The sequence below is a fragment of the Motacilla alba genome, chromosome 1A (assembly GCF_015832195.1).
Source record: "Motacilla alba alba isolate MOTALB_02 chromosome 1A, Motacilla_alba_V1.0_pri, whole genome shotgun sequence".
Classification (NCBI taxonomy): domain Eukaryota; kingdom Metazoa; phylum Chordata; class Aves; order Passeriformes; family Motacillidae; genus Motacilla; species Motacilla alba.
In genome coordinates, this window is record NC_052031.1 from 23,638,244 (window position 1) to 23,663,927 (window position 25,684).

A 25,684-nucleotide genomic window follows, 5' to 3' on the forward strand; every position below is an offset into this window, starting at 1 on the left:
CTTCATCAGCCTTCTCTTCATTTCTCTTCAGTGTTTCAACAGCAACACCACAGTAGCAACATTATGGCATGAACAAGATATTTTTAAAGTTGATGTTGTTTTAACTGGCAGCATTTTTTGCCAGTCTCTATAATCTCTTCATGCTGCGGACCACACAAAAGATTAATTTAATGTCCATTACTCTTTGAGTATGAACAGGCCCCTCAGAGCACAGAATTGGATTCTCTGAAGGAAAAATAGAAATTACCTTTTTTGGCTTCTGTTTAAGCAGTGGCTCTGAGCTTTCCTTGGGAAGGGGATCCAGCCCAGAGTTGTTACAGAGGTGATGTACCTTCCAGAAGCAGCTCTGTAAACACATGGCTTTCACAGAAGGCTTTCAAGCCCTCGTGCTGAGCACTCCTAAGCATTGGTGACGCTGCTCCTTGCACCTAGTGTGACATCTTAGAAACGGGCCCTCCAAACAAGCTCAGGTCAAATGATGTACTACTTTTGGAGGCTTTTTGTCTCAGAAGTCAATAATCAAGAACCTGGAGAGTAACTTTGGGACAGTGTTGCTACCAAAGGTGACTGTTTGTGTGCTTCCAAATTTCAGAGCTAATGAGAGACTTGAAGAAGCCAATGCTAAGCTCCTCCGGGAGCGCCATAAAAGCAAATCATTAATCACAAGCAGCATTGTCAGCGGAGGTCTGGCTGCATCTCCAGTTCTGTATTCAACTGCACTGGGACATCTTGGCAACAATTTGGGACTGAGCAGAAGTCTCAGTCTCGGGGAAAGCTTCCTAAGCCAATGTGAGATGATCTTATCAGCAAGAAAGAGGTTTGCAGCCTTTGTGGCCAAGGTAAGCATTTTGAAGTACCATGCTCAACTCCTGCTGAAGAGTAGCCATATGCAAGGTTCTCCATTTTTTAATCTGAAGTTAGAATTCCTTTATTGTTACATGCCATACTGTCTAATAGGCCAAAGCAACTGCTAATCCTCAGAACAGTGCACAGCTGTATGTTTTAAGGCTGAAGATTTTTGGTCATCAGGGTTGTAACAATTTTAAACTCTTTAAACTTCTCTGAGTTGTAAATAGGAAGTACTGTTAGGGGTCTGTGTACCAAAATTTGGAAATGTAGTGCATAGCCCAAGGCAGAGAATGTCTGTCTACTTGCTGCAAGTATTGCAAGAAGATTTTGGGACTCAAGGCCACTTGTTATACTTACAAACTGTCAAGCTTCCATCCTAACAGCTGTGCCAAAGGCTGCTGCAAATGAACGTGGGTGTCTTGATGTAGAAAAGAATAGTGAACTCTGCTAGCTGCAGCCAGTGTGAAGTGGTGCATTTATGAAACCAGTTTCCCTACATAATGTGAGAAAGGGAATGTCAGCTCCCTATGCTCTCTCTCAACTTCTGTTCCTTTTCTGGTTTCATTTTCCAGCTGCCTTCTTGTATTTTAGTGGTCTTTCTATTGTGAGCTTTTTTCCTTGCCTCATGTACATGTAGGTCATGTTCTTGTGTCTCACTGAAGACCTTTGAACTTAAGGCTGTTTGTCTTTCATCTTCAGATCCTTAATCAAAAATATGTCTCTCTTCTTTGCAGCCAGATATATGACAAGGTTTGTAGCCTGTACTGTTTAACCTTGGGTGCTATTGCAAATGTTTTGTCTATTTATGCTGCTAGGTTTGATTCAAACCTACTGATGCATTCACATTGGCCTAAAGCTGGAGCCACTTTGAACTTGCTGGTTTCTCTTGAGTAAAAGAGGGACTTGCTGCCCAGTAGTTCTGTGCTTTGTGTCTTTGTGAAGTTACGGCTTCTGTGGTAGCTCAGCTTCTGTAAGATGGCACCGTGTGTATGGATTTCACCTCTTCTGATGGAACTTGGTTAAACTAGAGGAGAAGGCTCTTTACCACCCTTGCCTGTTCTGACAGTCAAGAAGGTCTGGGTAGCAACAGCAGTTGTGTGTGCAGTAGCAGTACTGCTCTGAAGTTGAGTTCCTAGACCCTGAGTATCATCTCATGGAGTCTTGGAGGATCCAGCTCACTGTGTGCTCAAGAAGCCCTGTGAGTAAGCAGTAAATGAACATCACCTCCTGAAACTGAATTACTGAGATGGTGACTGCTGCAAGTGACCCAGTATGTTACTGCCTGAAGAGTTAAGCAGTGAGAGATACCTGCTCAGGAGGTTTGGGCTAGTCAGCTGTGATGTCTTTTACAGAGGGCTTGGGCACCAGGAGAACAGTGGAGACACTGTCAGAGTCCTCAAAGATGTATTTTCATTCAAAGGCCTTTTCATTCCTTTTCAGAGAAATCTATGTGTTGGCTTTATTTCCATCTATTTCTCTTTCCTCGGGAAGGGATGAGAATCGCAAAAAGGTTACTAAAATAAATAGGAGGCAAACAAGACCTTTTTCTTATCTTGATTCATCCACACATGTAGCATAGGGTCATGTGGATCTTCTGATCATTGTGAAGGCTTCGTAAAAACTGCTTTCTTCCAACTGCTTAACTACTATGGCTTTGCTTGGGATTAGTCCTGCTGTAGGTCTCTAGGCCTGAGATTTCCTGCTTCCTTCCACTACCCGTGTCTCATTTCATGTCCTGGAGGGATCCCTCTTCCCCAGGATTTTACTGTCGATGCTTGAAAAAAACTTGCAGCTTGGGGGCAGTTGGTTTTTGGTACCACTGAGAAGAGTTTGGTTCCATCTCTGTTACTCCACCCCCAGGTAGTTAATTCTCACAGACAAGGTCGCCTGAGCTTTGTCTGTTCCAGGAAAGAAACAGTCACCTTTCCACATAGCTCATGTGATCCAGTGGGGTGGTCACATTGTGGGGTGTAGGAATGTTTTAGGAGTTTTAGCAGTTACATTTGGGTCATATTATGTATATTAACTGTGTATTTGATGCATAATTCTAGGCACAACAGGAACTGGATGAAAAAATCACTAAGGAACTGAAAGAAGGTAATGTGTCGTTACATTTGGAGTGTTATTAAGGGAAAAGGTGTCTATTTCTTGGCTTCTTCTATGGCTTGCAAGCCATTATTTTCAACTTCTGTTAAGTACAGAGATTTTTTTCTGCAAGCTCTCTACTTTAGACTTGAATGTGAAAAATGCCTGCTTCCCAAAATACTGCATAGAATGTTATGCACTTGCCTAGGAAAAAACAAGCAAAAAGAAAATTCATCCACTGCTCCACTCAGAAACACTTGGAGGAAGTTGCTATTCACTAGAGTTAATCTCCAGCAAAATCATCAAAGAAGCCCCCAGATTTTTAGAGATCTTTATAGACTTCAGCCATCCCTTTCTTCCCTGTACATGAATTGCATTCAGTACTAAACCATACTGTACGTATTCTCTGCTGTTAGATCTTGATTTTTCTTGCTGTGATTCATGGCTTGTCTTTGTAGCTTAGGTGTTGCAGTCAGTCTTGTTTTGAATAATTAAGAAGAACACGATCAGGGATAAAAGACAGCATTTCTTTAGGAAGAGACGGTTCAGTAGTGTTTAGGCAAACATGAGTTCAGTGCTTGCAACACGGAGCATAAAACACGCTCTGATAACTTGAGGCCAGGTGTGCAAAGAGGAAATCCACTTGCTTCATGCTAGCTGGTCCTCCAGAGTCACTGCTTTGCAGGGACTGCAGCTGTGTAGTTGTAGTGTTGTAATAAAGCATGGCTTTGAACATTTAAGGAAAGCAGACTTCAGGTTGAAGAGCTCTGCAGGGTCTGCATTAAGAAGCACTGTTAAGGGCCACTGGAGGTGTGTGAAGTCCCACAAGATGCTCAGTGTGTAACTGTAGGCACAGTTTGTGGTGATTGGGAATGGGGCTGCAGCCAAGCCTCATCCCTGATGAGATACAACTGTGTAGGACGGTGAACAGTATTGAAGGCAAAGAAGTGTGGAACGCTGAGGTGTACTGACCAATCACAAGAAGGTGGAGAGAGCACACAGGTGTAATGCATGAAAGATGAAGGGTATAAAAGGTTGTACTGAGAAACACTAACTTGTTGATGATGCTTGGAGCCTTCTTTGGTGTCAGTTGTACCTCTGCTGTCGTTTGGTGATGCCAAGGTGACTCGGGCAGATGACTACATATCCAAGAGCAGTATGACAGTGCAGCCCAGCCGAACTGAGCCCAGTAGTCCGAGAGCCTGAGAGCCTAAAAATCGGCATGAGTTATAGCCAGGCAGACCTGAGAGCCTGGAAGAAATGTAGGTAGACCTGAGAGCCTAGAAGTCTGGAAAACTTACGAGACACCAACCCCAAGAAGAAGCGTACTGGATATGAGGAGCAGACGCTACACGCTTTGCTTATTTGGTATGAAAGAAATAGAGTAAGGCTACACACTTTGCTTATTTGGAAGGAGATGGCTTGGAGCTAACATACAAATTGCCTTTTTTATTAAAATGGGGGAGACTACCAGCCTCACTTTGGCTCGTGCCGCTGCTTGCCGCTCCCTGCAGCCGCGGTGGAGCGAGTCCCGCGCTCCCCCGCCAAGGTATGGCCGCAGTGCGGCGGGGTGGGGTTCCCTGAATGCCAGGGCCTGCGGCGGGAGCGGCGAATGGCATGGCCGCAGCAGCGGCGTGGCCCGTAGGGGAGGCTTGCCGAGTCGCTGCTGCGCGAGAGCTGGAACAAAAACAAGGTGGAGTGCCGAGAGGCGGAGTCAGAGCTGCACTGAAAGCTCTAAGGGAGGCTTGTAGTGACCAACTAATGCAATAAAAACTGAAGAAAGAACAAGAGAATTTATTAAGGCAGCAGTGGGAGCTGGGGACAGAGTGGCTCTATTGTTCAGTACGGTGTGTTTGTTTGCTGGTGAAACGTGTACTGTGTTTGGGAATTGCAGCTATTAATCTTTGATTAGGCATAGGTATAAAAGTTTATATTATAAGGCATAAGTGCAAAGGCTATAAGTATGAATACTAATGTTCCATAGGCATAGGTATCCCTAGATATAAGTGCACTTGACAGATATTGGAGTTTGATGGGTGCCTGCTCATTGCATTTGGCCTGTGTTGGATAACACCCCTCGAAGAAATGAAGCTGGCTGTGGCTCACCTGACTCCTTGAAATAAGCAGAAACATGTGGGTGATGGGAACATATAGACTCTCTCTTATCCTTGTATGTTACTTATGAAGTTGTATAGTTATTGATGTTGTTAAAGTTGTATAGCTATTGATAAAATTATATAGCTGTTTATTTTGTTAATATCCTAATATATAGCTTTTAGCTTATTGTTGTATGTTGCCTTATAAAGTTGTACAGCTATTGATACTGTCAATATTCTATAAGTGCAGGTATAAGGATTTTGAGAGTATGTAGGTTTGGGGTCAGTACACAGACGCACTCCAGAGCTGGTGGAACCTACACAAAATTATACTTGTACCATGTTTGCTATTTCTTCTGCAAGGGCCCTGTAGAAGGATGGGAAGTAAGTCATTTATTTCAAAGGAAAAAAAGGGGGAATGGTAGGCACACAGTTTGTGGTGACTGGGAATGGGGCCGTGGCCGAGCCTCATCCCTAATGTGCAACAGCTGTGTAGGACAGGCGAACAGTATTGAAGGCAAAGAAACGTGGAATGCTGAGGTTTACTGACCAATCAAAAAAGGGGGTAGAGAGAGCACGTAATTGTAATGCATGAAAGATGAATGGCATAAAAGATCGTACTGAAAAAAAGTGCTGATGCTTAGAACCTTCTTCAGAGTCAGTAGTACCTCTAGTGTCATGTAGCCTCTGGAATGTCTGTCACTAGCTTTGGAAATGCTGTTCACTGATAAGCACATGTGCACAAAATGTTAATTCCTATTTGCCCAGCTTGTTCCTTGTTAGGTGTCTTTGGAAATTTTAAAGTCTTGTTCAGTATTGCAGACTCTCAAGTTACGTAAAATCTTCTTGCAGTGCCTTATTTCTCTATGTCTGCTGTAGAAGTAATACAAGGAATCTTGTGTCATTTCCCCCCAGCCACTGCTGAACTTGAAACTGGACGTGCTAGATCTTCCAAAAACCTTCATGTGGACCAGAATCCCCTTTGCAGAGCAATAGAGGAGTACCGTGATGTTTTAACCAAAAATTACCTAATTAAATGAAATGCTATGGAAAGGCTCTGGACATTTTTTGCTTTTATAGAAAGCACATCTATAGTTTCCCTTCTCCCCAGTTCAGATGTGAAAACTTGTTCATTGCAGTCTGAATATAAACTCCATTAAATGGATGTCAAGCACAGTGCACCCATCTGTTGGTTTTTTCTGCATAGCTGGTTTCTTTTGCACTCACAATAAGAACCACATCCATTTTTTCTGTCCAGGAGATTGACTGATCTGGATTCTTGAGCTTGACACAACTGTCAGAAATGTTTTCTCTTACAGTAGCTTCATTATGGTGCATTATTAGTGTTCTGTTTTTTTAACAAGTTAAACCAAAGTTTCCCTTTGTTTTTTTTCTCATCCGTTCCCTTAATGTGTTTGGAATGTTTCCAGTGTTATTTTTGTGCTTAGAGACATGTTCGAGACCTGGAAGTCAAGAAGAAAAACCATTCCCAGGTCTTGCTGGGAAGTAGACATCTATGAAAGTCTACCTCACCCGTCCTCATTTCCTCAAATTCATGAAGGTAGGCGTTAGAACTTTGATACATCACTCTCCACACATACGCCAAAGTACAGTTGACAAAAAGTACATTAAAAATAATGTACCACCTCCTCTCTAGGTGATTCTTGTGAAAGCTACATTTATTGGCAAATGTATGGGTTGTAAATTCCAAATGCCCTTTGGAGGCTAACAAATTAATTTAAATAGTACATTGCATGAGTTCTTCACATAATTGAGAATGAGACCTCTGCTAGGAGGAGGAGAGGAGCAACAGTACTGTAAGCTCTAAGTAAAAGCAAATGATGTAAGAAGCAGCAGTAAACTCTGTGATACCATGCAAGGTGATGAAATCTGGCTGCTTAGCAGTTCGATCAAGGACTATGTGGTATAAGCAAATCACTTGCATATGTGTTTTGATTTAGCATTGATTTCTTTTTGTCTGATGCTGGTTTGATTTTTAAAAACCAAGTATGCATAATTATTTTAGAAGGTCTCAGTCTTTCAAGAAATTGAAACTAACTTGAACTTGAAAAAAAAAGGCTAACAATCAGTATGTGAGAGTCACAGAAAAACCCTTTACCAGCTGAAGATTTTAGGGGACTTTTCTGGGAACAATCATGGTTCTCTCCCTGTTGAAAACCATGTCTAAGCCTATTCTGAACTCAAACTTTATCAGTATCTGAAACACAGCTGGCACAAACTGTAAGCACAACAAAACATTTCATCAGACAACAAAGTGAATGGTATCATCATTAACTTTCTGCCTACTCTCTTATTAGTATAGTAGTTCACTGCTGGAAGGATGAAGGCTCCCATACCTCTCCCATCAGAATGTTTCCCACACATTCTCTGTACTCAAGCACAGTTCTGGGCAGGGCTGATATTTGCACTGCAGACTCAGAATAATTGATGTGTTAAGTTCACTGTAAGGATGCACCAAACGCAAACATAGCTCTAACCCTACAAAGCATTTTAGCTCAAATTATTTCATTGCCATTACTGGAATCACTGACAGACTCTCCATTGAAGAGGAATGTACAGCCTTAATGGCAGTTGGATTCTGAACATTCAGCACTTTTCAGAATGAGTAAGATTGGAAATTGAGATTAGTTCCGCCATCATTGCTGCCATGAATAAAACTTTATACTTGATTGCTTGGCATTGTTCTGGCTAATTTAGCCCAGGGCTATCAGGGCTATGCTCTCGGGACCTGACATTTCGTGGCTATCCCACAGCAGGTGGCCCAGGACTGCAGTCTTGGGACCAAACAGCACTGCTCAACAATAGCAAAAACACCTCTACAGTATCATTGCTGTGTTCAAAACGCAGCCCCATACCAGTCACTGTGAAGAAAATTACCTCTACCACAGCCCAAACCAGCACAATAACACACTGATGTTTTGGCTTTTGCTGAGCAGTGCTTATTAGAAGTCAGGGAGTTTTCAATGTCTCATGTCTCAACCAGTGGTGAGATGCACAAAAAGCTGGGAGACAAAGCTAGGACAGTTTACCTAAAGGCATATTTCACACCATAGAGACTGGGTCACGTTAGTCAGACAGGATGGGCATCAATCAGTGGGTGGTGAGCAACTGTATTGTGGATCACTTGTTTCTTATGGGTTTAATTTTTCCTTTTTTAGAAATGACAATTCTTACCTTTTTGTTTGTATCTGTTATTAAACTGTTCTTATCTGAACCCACAGGTCAGGGGTTTTTTGTTACTTTTTCCAATTCTCTTCCCCATCCCACTGGGTTGGGGTGCTGGGGTGTATGCAGGGGTTAGTGATGTTTGGGTCTGGGATTAAGCCACAGCATTTAGGAATTGAAATAAGTTCTCAATGCAGCGCAGTCCTACTGTCAGCAAACATTTCTCCCTTTTTTATGGTCTATAATTTCCAAGCAGTTTAGTAAAAAGATGGAAGACAAAGGTCTTACTTTGCATTTTTCGTCAAACTAAAATGAACCAAACCTAACAAATCCAATTGCGACCTACCTGAGGCCACAGAGTTCATTTCCATGATAACTGTATATTGGTAGCCCAGAAAGTGTGAGCCAGTGAATTTGTGTGATTCCGAGTATGCTAGTAAGCCTCTTCTGAATCAGTATCACAGAAGATTCTGAGTTGGAAGGGACCCATAAGGATGGATCATCAGGTGCAACTCCTAAGTGAATGGCCCATAAAAGGATTGAACCCATAACATTGGTGGTGTTACCACCATTCTCTGACCAACTGAGCCAATCTTATATAGTAACTCTTTTACTGTATTGAAAAGAAAATAAAATTTCTTGTTCATCACTTAGAAGAAGCCAAAAGAAATCCCTTCTGCATTCTGAATGGAAAGCTAGCTGTTAATCCTACCATGTGCACAGGATATGGTGTGTCAGGCTGGACTGGGAGCAAGTAAACTCCTCCCTCTTGACTCAGCAACTACCCAATGACTCTGGAAGGCTCCAGAGGTGGCACGCCAGAAGCACCCCACAGCTGCAGCTCTGCTCTTAGAGCAAAAGCTGCTGAAATCACTGTCTGCAGGGTGTGTTCTAACTACCCCATCCCCTTCAAAGCCTCAGAGTTGGCATTACTGAGACATGCAATCCTCCCAGGCAGCTTTTCTAAGCTGTACCATTTATTCTATAAATACAGCAGTTGCACAGCAGGTGTACTAAACCAGATTCTCAGCAACATATTGTTATCAGCCCAAGTCTTTACTGACACTTTGCCTTCCTGGTAGACCAAATACACCAGGTGGTCTACTAGGGGAATTAGCCATATTGGCAAAGGGGAATTTCAGAATGTCATTTTATACTTCAGCTGTAGAAAGACTGTGTAAAAAATTATTTTAATTTAAAGCTAAATAATCCAGCTACAGTGAATCATATTGAAGGAAAGGTGTACCTCTAGCAGACTAATCCAAATACCAGTGCTTATGCAACATTTAAGTCACACTTAAGCCCTATTTGGAAATCTCTCTCTGGTACACGAGTCTTGTAATGAAACCAGAATTCAGGAACAGGAATGAAACATTTCATGCAGACAGGAAAAGAAAGAGCTGCTATTAGATGATACTGAGAAAACTACAGATAAGCATAGAGAACACTGAACAGGAAAAGAAACAGAATAGGAAATACCAAAATTAAAAAAAAAAAGAAAAACAACCCAAACCTAAATCCAAAAAGGAACCATAAAAATGAAATTTAAAATAGAAATGGATCAAAACTAAAAACATAGAACAGCACCCTGTGTCAACACAATTAAAGAAGTAGTATTGATAAAAGCTGACAGTTGCTTTAGTGACAGAGACTAGCTACTTCTTTTGCATCTTTCTTGGCTAGTAAGGAATGAACAGTTCCTGCTGTACCCATATGACTCTATGACCCCATCAGCATCCCCTTATCTTCAAAAGCATGAAACCAAATTTTAGCCTATTCAGCTATCAAAGTCACCAACTGAAGCTGACATTGTAATCACAGGGCTTTTTATTGATACCATTCTGAAATATTTGACATAAAATTAGGGTTTCCTGGTCTTAGCTGGGGAGTAACCTGTAAAAACAAAACTGCTTGTGGCTGAGCATGTGTCCACTTGAAAAGCTGAGATTAAATACTTCTTCCTGAAGAGCATAGAGATGACTCATGTTTATCCCATGTTGCCATCTTGTAAATAAAAACTTGCCTTTCTTCTAAGATGGCTGGAAGAAAACAAATACATCTAGTTAAAAAATGCATTTTTCTCTCCATTTTTCCATTAAATGATCAGACTGACTATAGAGACACTCTCAGAATAGTTACTAGTAGTTATTTCCTAATACTCATAGAAATTTAGGCTTTGCAACCTGAATCTACTTAGCCACAGTTTCAGCAAAAGAGTATTTTTACATCTTTTTAAAATTATTGTTATTATTATTTTGGCTCTTCTAGAAATCAGGTCTGAAAAAACAGAACACTGCTAATACACTGAGAATTAACGAATGAAAGTGTCTGTACATCAGTCACCACAGTACAAGAGAATATTGCCAGAAGCAAACGTTTGATAAAGCTGGGAAGATTCATTCTGGAAAGGAAAATAATGATTTTAATATATATACACCATTCTCAGTTATGAAGAAAAAGGAAATACTTCAAAGGGCTGAATCACCTCCCTACAAATTGGTACTATATTCCTGTCCAGTTGCAATAAATATTTTTGCTGCTTATCATAGTGAAATGCATTCCTCTGTTTGAATCAGGTTTTGTTTGCCATCTGAAAAAACCCATATGCAAGAAGTGGTTTGTAAAGATAGGAAGAATTGTTTTGGCAAGGTGTTCCATTAGCCAAATACTCTAGGGTATACTGTACCATGGCATCACCCCCAAATTATATGGTATCTGAACTACCCAGTGGCATCACTGTAACAGTACAATATTATTAATTATTTCAAACTTACCAAATATTTTGCTTTCTCTACTACAGTTTCATACAGGCCGTCTGCATGCATGTTTGTATTCCTGTGTGTCGGTGCCAGCTCAGCCCCACTTACCAGAAAGTAACTTTCTGGGTCTGTCATGGATGTTAGGGAAACTTCCCGGTCTGACCACTCACAAAGCTGACAGTCACACACCCCGAAGGTGTCACAGGGCCGAAGGCTCCCACTGCGGGAAGCGCAGCCCCTGCGTGGCGGGCGGCTCCGGTGAGGGGAGGGCGCCTCGCCTCACTCATCTCCCCACACCGCGACTCTCACACCGTCACACCAGCTTTCCTTACCCCGGTTTCCCACAGCAGAGTCTTAGATATCTCGTTCCACAAAGCAGTTTATTCCTGTGCAGTAACACAGAAACAGCTCCAGCTGGTGCCTCTGAGGAGAGCACCTACATAATGAACCTCTGGGCCTTCACAGCCTCACAGTCGCCCCCCGAGCCAGTCTCGCTCTTCCGCCCGAGTCTTCGGCTCTTGTCCCATTCCATGTTCAACGACTTCGCTGGCGTCACCGGTCTTCATCTCCCTTGCTACCCAAAAAGTCGGCAATTCCAGGCTCCTGCTGTGTCTCCCAGAGTCTGTTCACCTGTTTAGCGTCACCCATTTTCGCGCCCTTAGATATCCCGAAGATTGGCAGCTCACGGTCTCGGGCTCCCACCCAAAGCTTTACCTGCATCTCAGTCGGCTGCTTGCGATCCCAGCTACCTGAACCAGACGTATTCCTCAGCATCTGGTCAGGCACGTAAGTAGATGATGTCTGAAGTCTCCATCCCCTTTCCTCTTGTAGTAATCCTTGCTGTCTGTTCTTGTCACCCATTCACCCAAGCCGGATCGCGGCACCCACGCAGCACTAAGTGCCCTGGGACATTAATTCCATCCGAGAACTCTTCCCTCCCTACCTCCCCCATCCCCTTTCCTCTTGTAGTAATCCTTGCTGTCTGTTCTTGTCACCCATTCTCCCAAGCCTGATAGCGGCACCCACGCAGCACTAAGTGCCCTGGGACATTAATTCCACCGGGCACTATTCCCTCCCCGCCTCCCGCCGTCGCGCCTGCGCGGGCCCGGCCGCGCCTGCGCGGAGCGCGCCGTGCGCGGGGCGGTGGGACGGGGCTGCCGGGGGCAGTGGGCGCGGGCTGTGCCCCGGCCCTGGGGCTCCCGCCGTGCCCGGGGTTCGCTCTGCAGGAGCCGCATCGAGTCGGGCTCGCCGCCGGCAGCTTCCCTCCCCTGCCCCTGCTTGAGGCACGATACAGCCCGCCGGTGCTTCCCGCCGTCGCTCTCCTTAGACGGGACTGTGCCTGCGTTCCTGCTGCGGGATGAAGAGGATCTTCGGGTTCGGGAGGAAGAGGAAGGGGCAGCCGCCGGCCGGCAGCGCCTCCCTTCCCTGCGCCGCTGGTGCCTACGAGCTTCGGCAGAAGGACCTGGGCAAGCTACACCGCGCGGCCGCCAGCGGCGACCTGGCCCAGGTGCGGCAGGGACTGAGGAAATACGGCATCGACGGGCGGGACAAGGCGGAGCGGTAAGGGCGGGAGCCGCGGGGCGGTCTCGGGAGCCCCAGTGCAGCTGTGGGAACCCCGGGAGCTCCCCGGCGCAGGAGCGGACCGGCGGCGTCGCTGTGAGGAGAGGGAGTGCGGGCGCCGCAGCCCAGCGCAGCCCTTGGCTGGCTGTGGGAAGCCGGCTTGGGCTGCCAAAAACCCCTTGAATTCGGCCAACTGTCGCCTTACCATTTTTGACCCGGCTTCCTCAGTGCCCTCACTCCCGGACTCCTGTGTCCTTGCCCAGGAGCGCAGGGGTGGAAGCGAGCTCTTAGCCTGGCAGAGGAGACTTGCAACAGGAGCCTTGTGGCCTTTCTCTAGCCAGGGTTTGAAGTCTGAGTGTAATCGCACCCATCTCTATGCCCCTCTGAGGGCTCAGCGTGCGGGTTCAGTAGCTGAGCCCGAAGGATGCTCTGCATCAACTGGGAGCAACTTAAAGAAAGGCAGACACTGCAGTTAGGAAGGATTTATAACGCAAAATAAACATGTTGTTTATTGGTAGTGCATGCATAGTTGCCTTTTTTGAGTGTGATGTAGCAGCCTAAGCCACAGTGTGGTTTTAGGCGGCAGTTAGCTTTTTGCTCTGAGGCTTTGGTACAGCTGATCAGTACCTTGGACTGGAATATCTGGTCAGTGACTTGCAGGAGAAGCTGTTGCTTTCTGGCAGGTGTTGTGTGGGGGTTTGAGTTAAGCACAGCAGGCACTTAACAGTTCTACCTTACAGAGAAGCCCTGGGCTGCAGCATAGTTCCTAGTGATCTGTCATAAGCAAAAACCTTTTCTGAAAAGGCCCAGAGTCAAATCCTTTGTGATACTCTGAAGAGGGGCTGGTTTTAGCAGAGTAGCTCAGCTTCCTAGGCTGGCTGTTTAGAAGGCTGGACTTCTGGCAGCAATAAAGGTCATCTAGTTTTATTGCCCTAAAAACACCTACTAGATTTGTAGGAGGAAGCACATGCAAGGACTTCCTCTGTGATTGTGTCTTTGTGTTCAAGTAGACTGGTTAATTGACATCAGACCTAAGATGCTGTGGTTAGAAGGACTGCTTTTCCTTCTGGAAAGGCTTTAAATTGAAGAAGAAAGTTCAGTTTTCTTGTGCTGGTTATATATTGTGGAAACACAGTACTGCCTCCTTGGAGAGGACTTAAACTGTAGTAGGCTTTTAATGACTGTCATAGTTAAACATGACAGGAAAGTCAAAAACTACTTTCCTGTAGTCAGGATCAGAGTGTTCTGCTCTCTGGTTTGCTCCATGTTGTTAGAGGAACTTTGGTGCAAATGTGTTCTTGGTTTTGCTTCAGTAGTAAAAAAGCTAGAGAAAAAGGAAAAATTCTCAAAGTGAGGGGAAGCTCTAATATTCTTGCAATTCAACCCATCTGTAACATATGCAATACACTTCTGACCCATGAATGATCAAAGAAAAACTTAGAAGTTGACTTGCCATAGTCCTCAGACTCCCTAGCTTTGGTCTCTGTTGCTTTGCCACTTGTGTGGTCCCACACTACCGAGGACAGCACCCAATGCCTGGGCACGGGAATCTCTGCAGATTCTGTTCTACTGTGAAGGAAATGTCCCCTTAGTAAGTAGATGCTGTGGAGGGTTTTTGCTACCAAGTCCCAAGCATTTGGTGTGCAGCTAATGGAGTGGGTTCTTACGCTTGAGATTTGCAAAGTGAAACTTGTGGTCATATCTGTTTATCAAAAAAACCTGAAATTATCCCTCTCTGTGCTAATTCAATTTATTTAATTTTTAGGACAGCTCTGCATCTTGCTTGTGCAAATGGCCATGTGGATGTAGTTACATTTCTAGTAGAAAACAAGTGTAAGCTAAATCTTTTTGACAATGATAACAGATCACCACTGATGAAGGTATGTGGACTATGGTATGTTCTTGCAAGTGAGACTTACTGATTTTGAACTAAATGATGTATTTTTCGGTATTCTTTATGTAGACCTTTGTAAAATTGTGCATATTGTGATTGTTGTGGAATGGGTGTATGTTAGCCATTTTTTTGAAGGTGCTCTTAATTCCCAGTATTAGGAAGATGGAGGAATTGCTACAAAGTGAAACTGTAAATGCTGGAAGATTTTTGTGTTTTGTTTCCAGGCAGTACAATGCCAGCAAGAAAAATGTGTGGCTATACTGCTAGAACATGGTGCTGACCCAAATCTGGCAGATGCTGATGGCAACACTGCCCTTCACCTGGCTGTCCTGTCTGGTAGTACTACTGTAGCAGGGCTGTTACTTCGGCATAATGCCAATATTGATGCCCAAAATAAGGTAAATTTTATATTTGTTAATGAAGTGCTTTCCAAAAGTCGCATTCACGTTTTTCTTAAAGTTTTGTTTAGTTGGGTTTTTTTTTTTGTTTTGTTTTTTTTTAACTCTGATTTTTAACTTTATCTGCCCTTTCAGGAGGGATGTACCCCTCTTATTCTTGCTGTCTCTGAACATCATGAAGAAATAATGGAGTTTCTCCTTAAAAAAGGAGCTGACGTGCATGCTCGAGATCAATGTGAAAGGTCAGGGGCTGTCAGAACTTTACATAGGTCTCTAATGTTCAGCTTGGCTTGAGAGAGACATGGGAGTGAGGTTTGAAAAAATACAAAACAAGGAGCCACACAGAAGCAGTTACTTCTATGTGACTTGTGAAAGATGGTCGTACCTGAGTGGCTTGCTGTCATATCTCATTCAATGCTTTCCACATTGAGGATTGCAAAATGTTATTGTCTATGATGGCTTTTCTGGCAGGAAGCCTGCCACTAGCTCAGTGACATTCCCTCAAATTGAAAAGCCATCTCCTGCATAGTACTAGAGTTTCTAAGCATGTCTGTGTGGAAGCTTTGTTTTAAGATTAAACGTTTAATTGTTTTGAAACCTCTCCCATTTTATTGTTTTTCTTAATGAAAAATGCTTTTACTTTTGTTCATTTTAAAGTAATGGAGAGTATACTTTTTTGAGGGCAAACAGAAACAAAAACATTTATGATGACTGTAAAGCAATCTATTTCATATCATATTTCTTGGATCCTTCAGAACGCCACTTATGACTGCTGCTTCTGGTGGGGAGCTTAATATGATAAAGGTTCTTCTTCGGTATGGTGCTGATGTTTCCCAGAAAGACACTAATGGATGGACAGCTGAGGATTATGCTGTTATTCATGGATATTCTAGGTAAGTTTTAAACTGTGTCATTAGAGTAAGTTGTCTGTTATTAGTGTGGTTTTTGGTAATTTTTGATAACAGCACCAAGGTTTAATAGTGTGCTGAGACTTTTGTTGAAGTTGTGCTCAGTGATGTCTTCATAGAATCATTTAAATTGAAAAAGGCCTCTAAGAATCAACCTAACACTGCCAAGCCCACCACTAAACCACATCCCTAAGTGCCAGTCTACAACATCTTTCAAATACCTCCAGGGCTGGTGATTCAACAGCTTCACTGGTCAGTCTGTTCTAATGCCTGACAACCCTTTCACTGAAGTAATTTTTCCTGATATCCAGTTTAACCTTCCCCGGCACAATTTGTGGTCATTTCCTCCGGTCTTCTGATATGTATCATTCCAGTGTCTAGTGTTAACTTGAAAGTTGAGGAAAAACTTTAGCCAGAGTTCTCTGTTGGATTTCAAGTTTTATTACTAAGCTCACATTTGCTCACTATAAACTCTAAAATATTTCTGTATCCTACAGTTATCCACAGGTGAAACTTGACAGGTGCCAAGCAGGAGTTAATACCTTCGTAGGTTTGAATATGACTGTAGGGTAAACGTGACTCTAGCAAATATTGAAGTGTGTAATAGTCGTGCAGTAAGTGCATATGAGTATATAAATCTAAATGGCTATGGATAGGATAAGAGTGGGTTGGATAAGAAGTGGCTGTTAACTCTTTTCTTAAATGGTGTATGCAGGTATGGGATTATTTTTTACCTAATGCATTTCCTCTCTTTTTCTGCACAGTCTTAGCAAACAACTGGCAGAATATGCAGACTGGGAAAACACAGGAGAAGCTTCTGCAGGTGGTGGTGCACGAGGCATCACAGCACTTGGCACTCCACACAGGGCAGCAGCTGCTGGCTTTACATTGGGTGCACCTGCTGTGGACAGAGGAGGTAAGAGCCTTCACCATGGAGTAGCTCACAAGGAGAATCAGTGTGGCTTTTCCTTAGTGGGTTTGTGTTGTTGGCGCTTACAGTGCTTACCATTGGCTTTAGTGGAGGCATCAGATGGAGTAGCTTTGTGCATGTGTGCTTATTTGATGATAGTTGGAAGTGCTGCTTGTCGGGCTGTGAAAGCATTTGATTTGCATTTTGTGTTCACTTCTTCGGGTTGTTACTTTCTGTCTGTCAGACTGTCCACCTATTTGGGTTTTCCTTGAGAGAGAGAGGAGGATAGGGAAGGAACTAGACAAAAGTGTTTACTTTTCAAGAGTGTACTTTTACCTAGAGATGGCAACTCAGATTGTGAAAATCCAATTACAAAAGCAGTGGGTTCCACCCGAGTAGTTGTTCCTCTTTCTGTACTTGGGAAGCAACAGAAAAATGAGCAGAAAGGTATGTGTCTTGTTGATTTTCATGGAGTTTGTCTTCCTTTTAATATTAATAGTTCCATCTGCATTAAGGTCCTTTTTGCATATCCTGTTTCTCAAAATTAGTTAAAACTGTTTCCATGTAGGTGCTGTAGAGACATACTTAGCAAATATATTGGAAAAGTAACTTTGTTGGCAATAACATTGCAGAGTCTGTGAATGCTGTATTGGCTAGAGCAATAAATTTGGTTTACAATAAAAATAATGCTTTTCTTCCACTTCCAGTATTTTTTTGAATTTTTTTTTAGAAAATAATTGTTACCTTGTGATCCAGAAAAACAATTTTATTGCCTTGTGATCAAAAAATTAACTCCTTCAGTGAGTTAAAAAATTCTGTCTATGGTTATGAGCTCAGAGTCCTAGAGGAATCTTAGAAAATGAATACATTAGTATAAATGAAATTGTGTGTCTTGTACTTTACATTTCAAGCCCTGCCAGTGAGAGATGTTATTCTTTCCGAATTTTTAAGGGCGTTACTTTGTTACTGTGTGGCAAATGGGCAGAAGACACTGCTCAAACACAATTCATTATTCCTTTAAATACAGTTCCTTACTCCATTTTTAAATATGTCTAGAAAAATGAACAAAATATGGGATATTTTTCCTTACTGACCTTTCCTAGATACAGGAATTTAATTTGGAATCAGGCTTTGTTGCTTTGACTGAGGAACACTTGATTTAACCTAGTCAGAGATTTGGAAAGTTTCTTGATAGATTGCAGGAATTTTTTCTTTTTTAAAGATTTTGATACAGGTGGTTTAATCAGGAAAATGTTGCTTTTGCCCAAACAGTGCACACTGTTACTGTCTCTTAGAGATTAGTAACAAAGAGAATATTTACCTGCTTTAATTCTGCAGTCTCTAACTTGCACACAAAAAGAACAGGTCCTGTAGCATGAGAGTCCTTCTAATACGCTGCAGTAACAGACTTTGCAGCCTCTGTTAGAGGAGAAGTTGGAATGATCTCAGGAGAGCAGAGAAAGCTATTTTGGAATTATTTTCATTTTTGTTGCTCTTCTATACAATTTTTCTGGGATCTTCAGGTTTTTTTTCCTTTTGCTGATTTTGCACTTGTTGAATATTTTTCAAAATACTCTTGTCTAATGAGCAATTCAGCCTACTTCAAAAGTTGGCTTTTGTTTATATGAATACTTACTGTGTGATGTGTTGTTCCTTTCATGTTCCTGGGTCCCTATGGAAACTGTTGGATTTCCATCATAGAGCTCTTTGAAAAGAATTCAGTGGTTTCTGTCTCCCAAGTTCAGTAAAAGCTGTCCTGTATTATCCCTTCAGAAAGCTGAGACATGTAGAAGAGATGAGAAACCATCATGCAGTCCTTTCTTAACTCTTTAAGTGTATCTTGTTTTGATACAAGTAATTTTGCCACATTCCTTCCCTGTGGTAAAATGAATAGAAGCAAAGACAAATGTTCTGAGACAAATGTTGCATCATGAAGGAATTTGGTGTCAGTTAGCTGCAATAACAGAATGAATTCTTGCGTTTTACTAGGTGGGATGGGTAGAGCAGATGCATAGTGATTTATATTCTGAACCTGTGTTCCACAACACACAGACGTGTACACACACAAACGCACATGCTTGATGCACCAGTCAATGCACCCATTTTGGCCCAGTTGTGGCCTGCTCTGTAGCCCTGGAGGAACATGCTGCTCTCTTGTCATGTCTGACAAGGTTCAGCATGGTCAAATAAATATAAGCAGGACTCTTCAAACTGAGGTAGAAGTGGCCTATATTTGTATCAGGCACCAACTGGCACAACTTTTAAGATGAGCTGGTTTAAGGCAGCAAGTTACTGGGTTCCTTTTTTAGCAAGGGATAACAAACATGCTAAAACTGTAACTTAAGTGTGTGTAAGTAACATAATGTCTCCAAGTTGCATGCTGGTCTGAGTACAGGGAGCCAGGATTTCCTTGAAACTTCTGGATAGTTTCCAAAGTTGGTTCTTGACACATCGGATTTTTGAGATGCTTAGAATAAGGACTTTTGTGTGCTGTATGTGTAAGGTACTCTACAACCATGAAGGAATTTAATTAACACCTCTGCTAGACAAGAGGCAGTCAAGTTTAGGGAAATACAAAATTGTCAGGAGACTATATTTCTGATAATATGTTTCAGTGTTTCGAAATACTGAAATATGGATGTTTTACTTGGAGCAAGTACATTAAGTGACTGTTTGACACTGTCCCTTGGGAGCAGAGGTCTTTAGACTCTGGTTGGGTTGTTTCCAGCACTTCTAGCTGTAGAATAGGCTGATAGTCACAGTATGTTCTCCCATTGCTGTAGCTGTTTTGATGTACTGCTTATGTTTTCCAAGTTTCTGGAAATTTCAGTTTATTCTGATGTCATTGTTCCATCTGTCCTTTCCATGCCTTTTCCTAAATGGATATAGGAATGCAGCAATCTCCTAACCAGACATCAAGAACAGGAAAATCAAGGAAAGGTATTTTATACAGTAGCATTTAAAATATGAAACATGTTGTGTAGCATACAGATATCAACATATCTATGATGTTTATTATCCTGGAGGCCCCTATTTTGGTGGTACTGGTTTTATGAACTACATTTGAGAGCAGGCTTGGTGTGATTTTTGTTTGTTTGCATGTTTTGCCTTGGTTCTTTATTATTGAATTTAGTGTTTGCTTTGTGTCATTGGTGATAGTAAATAATTTTTTAAATAAGCCCTTTTTTTACTCTGAAATGGTAATGGGCTTGAATTAAAGTGGAAACAAGCAATCCTCAGAGACTGCTTTTCTAAATCCCGTTTCTACTGTAATCAGAGTTCTGTCTGAGAGGTAGCTCATGAACTTCCTCTCTTGCCTTCTAAAGGACAATGTGATTTGTTCTTGATCACTGCTTAAAGTCACTATTTACAGAATGACAAAATATTTGGAGTTAGAAGGGACCCACAAAGATCATCAAGTCCAGCTCTTAAGTGACTGGCCCATACAGGGATTGAATCCACAAACTTGGTATTATTAGCACCATGCTCTACCCAACTGAGTTAATCTATTCATTGGAAGCAAAATTTCAGAAAACTTACTCAGCTCTTTTAATTACTTATAACTGCACTAATTGAAAATATAACTGAAGTCACCCATCACCATCAATAACAGACTGCTCCACACTGGTGGAGACATTTTTACTCAGCTTGGGAAGTCAGCAGGTAGGTTAGACTGCTGGTACTGATTGGATTAACAGGAACTGTGGTAGGTACAAGTAATTAATATTATTTAAATATTGTGTGTTTGCAAAAGGAAACAGTAAAAATTAGAGACTCAGTTGGTATTTTTAACTGTTAGTTTGTCCTTGTTTCAGCTTCTAGGCTTTCTCTGCATGACATGCACACATGTATTTCATTGTCCAAAAGCCCAGTGCAGGTCAGGAGATGTACTCAGCAACATTTATACATGTGCCCTGTCTTTAGAACACACAAAATTTCCTTGCTCTTTTGTGTTTAATGCTAGTGAAGGAGATGTCTTCAGGCATATTATATGCCTTTGTTTTCTTTTCCCTTTAATGACTCTGCCAAAGACCTTGGATTGGTTGTTATGATAGTTGACAAGAATTATCAAGAACTTGAGGACTGCTGAAATAGGTACTATTGGAAGTTGTGTTTATTTTCCCCTTCTGTTTTGGGAATTGAAGAGCCCTTTTATATGATCTTAGCTGTTCATAGTTGAGAGGTTCTAGCACTCTTGAAGCTGGATTCCTAGAGGTCAGGTTTCTTTGGTGGCCCAGTGATGTGCTAGAGTGCGCTCTCAATGAGTTTGCAAATAGCCCTCAGGTAGGAGGGTCAGTGGATGCATTTCAGGGCAGTGCTGTCATTCAGAGGCATTTACTCTGACAGACTGTGTAAATGAACTCTCAGGCCTGTCTAGCAAAATTCAGCCAGGGCAAATGCAAAATATACACATGGAAAAGAACAACCCCTTGCTACAAAACCTGCTGGCACTGCCTGGCAGGAGAGATGCCTTGCTGAGAAAGCCTGATGGGTCTTGGCAGAGTGAGGTGAGAATGAGCCAGCAGTAGAGTGCCCTGGCAACAGTGTCCTGAGTTGTATTAAGAGCAGCATAGCCAAGAGATTGAGGAAAGTGATTATCCACCTCTACTTGGCACTCTCTGGATTATGTCCAGTGCTCTGGGTGTAATTTGAGCCTCCAGTTCAAGAGATTTGTCTTTCAGAAGTTAGCAAGCTCAGTGGAAAGCCATCAGATTCATCAGGGACAGGAATATTTGCTCTTTGAGGACAGGTTGAAGAAACTGGAATTTTTCAGCCTTGAGAAGTGAATTTGCCAGGGACCTAGCAGCAGCTTATAGTATATGTGAGAAGACAAAGCCAGGTGCTTCCCAGTGGTACATTGACCGGAGGCATAGCTATAAGAGGCATAAATAGCAACAAAATAGTTTCAAATTGGATGTGGGAACAGTAAAACAGAGAGGTTGTACAGTCTCCCTCCTTGGAAGTGTTTAAGACCAGACTGGATAAAGCCCTGAACAACCTTATATGACCTCATACTGAGCCCTCTTTGAGAAGGCTGGCTAAGAGACTTCCTGAGGTTCCTTCCGACCCAATTTATCCTATTATCCTATGTGCAAGTCGCGTTTGTAACACTGATGAAAGCTTGGAGTGTGCTATAGAATGCCCTGGGTTTGCCACTTTTGTCTGTTGAATTTCCTTTTTGATGCAGTGTACAGAAGTGTTGGTGATTCTTCTACTTGAGTTTAGAGCTTGATTATGCTTTTTGATTTTCATTACCTTTGCAAAACAATCTGTAACTAGGTGGAGTAGCAGATAGTGTAATATCTAGCATAATGTTATACATAATGCTGCATAAAATAATAAATCTCTGCATGTGAGGTGTACTTGTGTGTAAGATGAGTACTTTGGAAGTTCTTAATGTCTCGCTAAACCACCACCATTTTGTTAATTGTTTACTAATATAGGATATTAATATTATGCTTTTTTTTTCTATTTTTAGTTTAGTGTGTTTCTATGTTTTTTAAACTTCTAGGTATAAGACTCCAGAAGAGATATAGCTCTGGTCCTTTTATTTCCTTTTTTATTTTTTTTTAATTCAGTGTTGTTTGAAGATGCATATTTGTCTTGGAAATGCAGTCATTTATGCCACCTTGTACTGAATTTACTACCCAAAGCATCGTTCTATTATGATGTGTGGAGTTGTCCATGTAAAATGTTTAACTTTCAAATAGTTAATTTTTAGCATGCTAAATTTAACTTCAACATGTTGATTAATGTTTGAACAGCAATAGATGACTTCTCCCAAGGAGACTCAATAAGGTGAGACTTTAAAAATAATAACACCTACCTGAGGAATGACTTGAGAGACATGGTACTCATTTTGCTTTGCTTTTAAAGAAGCTCTGAGAAAGAGGGGAGCGATGACAGTTGGCATACCTCTGAGGAAGAGGAACTTGATTTTACCCCCAAGGTATGGTGCATTTACAGGAAAAATATCCTGTAAAAATAAGGGGTTTAAAGGCAAATTTTCTTTGAAACTGAAAGAAACTGCAGCTCCAGCCAATATTGTTTTCTCTTTAAAGTAATCTCTGGCCAGCCAGCCTTCCTTCTGCTGTGAGTTTTTTTCCTGAAGGACCTGTAGCTGTGACAGAGTATGCAGTAGATTTGTAGTTTGAAGCCAAAAAGCTGTAGGTGACAAGATAACCACACAGTTTTGTATTTTTTCTTGTTTATATGAGTCAGATTTGCAGACTTCAAAAATTTGTAAGTTATTATTATAACCTATCCTGTTCTTGTCCAGTCATTGTTATTATTTTCTCTAAATTTGGGGATAGATTCATAGGTGATAAAGGACAATTATTTATCAAGATCTGTGAAAATCCTCATCACCTAGTTCGCCTTTCCTCAGCAGGTTCCTCAAGTGTGCTCAATGAACAGATGAGTTACTCACATGGGTCATCTGTTTTCTTCTATAAGATGACATTCAGTACTTGCATGTGATCTCACACTGCATGTTTTTCCTCTTTTTATTTTTTAATGCTCGAGTAGTACTCTTTTTGTTAGTTACAAGTTCTTATGCCTACTGTTTTTACTAATGATCTGTAGAATTATGAACTTCTGAGTGATGTCTGGAGCATCATTTGTTGCATTGGCATTGTGCTGTCATGTAGAACCTGAGTGTGGTAGTTCAACCCACTCTCTAATGCTGGAAATGCAAGCATGTTTAGTTTTAACTTGATTTTATTTTCTTGCACTGATTTAAATAGACATTATACATATTTCTGCCATGATTTCGAAATTTAGGGGTATTTTTAAGTGTACTTGCAGGGACTGAATTTATGCATTAAATACCTTGTGCACATTTGCAAGTAAGCATCCTGAAAATGCACTTTTAAATATAATTGAATTTTACTTAAGTATTACACATATTAGAAACAGATTTTTAGAACAGTTATGCACGCAAACATTTTTGGAAACAATTTGCAGAAGGGTGCCTGAACATACTTACTGAATTGGATATGAGAGGAATGTTTGTGTAGTTAGTGCTGGCTCCATCCTATACTTCTATCATAAGGATGGTCTGATTAGATTTACTGTTCAAGATTTGATGTGAACAAAGGATTTGCTGTTGTTACTGTTAAAAAAAAAATCTTAAATCTTTATTTACAGAAGCTGCAGAAGCCAAACCTGACACTGTTAATGAATGCTTCACAGCAGTTCAGGAAAAACAGTAAGTTAATTTGCAAAAGGTTGGATGATATATTGATATATAAAGTAGGCTTGCTAAGTAGGTTTTTTTGGTTAGTTTGGGTTTTGGGGTTTTTTTTTTAAATAGTAAATGAGAAAAGTGGCATTTTGTAAACATGGCACTGAATAATTCAGAATAAAATAAGTCAATTAAATGAAGATATTAATCACCTCTTAAGCCCCTTCATCAAGTTCATCCTCCATCCTGTCCAACCTCTTCATTTCTAGACATTCCCAAATGGCTTCTCTCTTGTACATTAATCTGATAACATGCCTATTACTGTTTACCTAATTCTTTCTGTTCACATGCATTTTTCTTTTCTTTTTGTACTTTAAGATGATGGTGGTGGTTCTAGAATTGAAAGTCCTGAGTCACCAAAGAAAAGTCTCAAACAAAGAATGCCATCAGGTGCAAATGTGAACAAAGGGGACAGTGAAGAATTGTTTAATCAAGATGTCTCAGCTGCAAGCAACCTGGATGAAGAAGAATTGGAGGAGGAAGAGGAGGAGGAAGAGGAAGAAAATGACAATGAAGATGGTGATGAAGATTATGAGGAGGAAGAGGAGGAGGAGGAGGAGGATGATGGTGAAGATTTTACTGAAGATGAAAAGGAGGAGGAGGAACTGAAGGATGAAGAAACTCAGTCTAATGAAATACTGGAGGAGGAGAAAACAGAACCTAAAGGGGAAATTAATCAGAAATTAGAGTATTTCAGTAAAGCAAAGTATGAAGGGGATGCTCAATGTGGAATGGGAAATGTCTGTGATGATGATGAAATAAATAAAGAACATGATGAAAAGGTGGAAGAATCTGTTGATACTCCTGTGTCTTTCATAGCTGGGTCTTGTGAAAGGATTCAAGAAAATAAAACAGCAGTGTCTCCAAAGATCATGAATAATGAAGTATCTTGCAAGTCAGTACCAAAACAAGCTGTCTTTCAAAATCTAAATAATCTGCAAGGTACACAAGAAAGCTGGAACAGAAAAGGTGTGATTGAGGAGAAATTTCAGAGAAGTGCTGACTCCTGTTTTCCAAACTCTGAAGTGACAGACTGGAAAAAAGAGATACCTCAGCCTCTCTTAGATAGTTGTGGTGTTAAGGAGAAAAGGTCAAACTTCAGTGATGGCTTTGAAAGTGGCAATAATTCTTGGTTAGCAGAAAAAACCCTGGGACCTGAAAGTGAAAGACCAACTTCTGTCCTGCTTGAACATGTGGATGGTGAAGATACTGAAGAAGAGGAATATGAAGGAGTAGATGATAAAGTCTATAAACCACTGAAAAAAGAAAGTGAAAACTCGCACTTAAATAAGCAAGAAGAAAATTTGAGAGCAGCATTTCATTCAAGTAGCGAAGTAAGTATATAAGGATGATTCAATCACAAGGGTATTTTCTAAGGCTCAGATAGGTAAGAAACACATACTAAACCAGATTTCTCCTAATACTTACTTCTCACATATATCCATCTTTTGATCATCCTTTTTTGATGTTGGTGTCTTACTTGGAGTCAAAACAAAAACTTTGCTATGGTATGGTAATATATTATAGTATGGAAAAAGAATAGGCAGTGGACTCTGGAATCTGTTAGATTTTTCTTAGTTCTGTGTTACAGTTTTTATCTGTGAAGTTTTTCTACCATTTAGGAAAATTCATGATGCGATAGCTGGAAGTGAGGAAACAAAAAGAATTTTGAATAAGATTGAGAGCAGGAAACTAATAATTTTCCATGGAGAAAGTAGAGGAAAAAACGAAATAGGCGCTGGAATGTTGGAACTTAAATGAAGCTGGAGTTATACTGACATGAGGAATTGCTT

At 41.4% G+C, this 25,684-nt stretch overlaps 1 protein-coding gene and 1 long non-coding RNA gene across 8 annotated transcripts in view; both read left to right on the forward strand.

Moving 5' to 3' along the window:
- Nucleotides 1-827: 827 nt before the first annotated feature.
- LOC119708256 lies at nucleotides 828-6,576 on the forward strand. Its single transcript, XR_005259007.1, has 3 exons — nucleotides 828-839; nucleotides 2,901-2,946; nucleotides 5,946-6,576. It is a non-coding gene; the product is annotated as an uncharacterized LOC119708256 (long non-coding RNA).
- A 5,528-nt stretch (nucleotides 6,577-12,104) lies between these two features.
- Nucleotides 12,105-25,684, forward strand: part of LOC119707980 (ankyrin repeat domain-containing protein 26-like) — a 47,418-nt gene continuing 33,838 nt past the window's right edge. For 2 of the 7 annotated variants that reach the window (XR_005258924.1, XM_038153698.1), the window contains exons 1-7: nucleotides 15,147-15,720; nucleotides 16,500-16,651; nucleotides 19,535-19,585; nucleotides 22,411-22,444; nucleotides 22,523-22,595; nucleotides 23,795-23,855; nucleotides 24,210-25,225. Coding sequence is in view for 6 of the 7 variants with exons in the window: in XM_038153698.1 (XP_038009626.1) it covers nucleotides 15,593-15,720; nucleotides 16,500-16,651; nucleotides 19,535-19,585; nucleotides 22,411-22,444; nucleotides 22,523-22,595; nucleotides 23,795-23,855; nucleotides 24,210-25,225 (1,515 nt within the window). In the remaining variant the exon portion in view is untranslated. Of the gene's footprint in view, nucleotides 12,536-14,300; nucleotides 14,416-14,653; nucleotides 14,828-14,962; nucleotides 15,070-15,146; nucleotides 15,721-16,499; nucleotides 16,652-16,985; nucleotides 19,586-22,410; nucleotides 22,445-22,522; nucleotides 22,596-23,794; nucleotides 23,856-24,209; nucleotides 25,226-25,684 lie in introns of those variants that run through there. The other 5 variants (XM_038153700.1, XM_038153695.1, XM_038153696.1 and 2 more) reach the window with 5 other exon arrangements.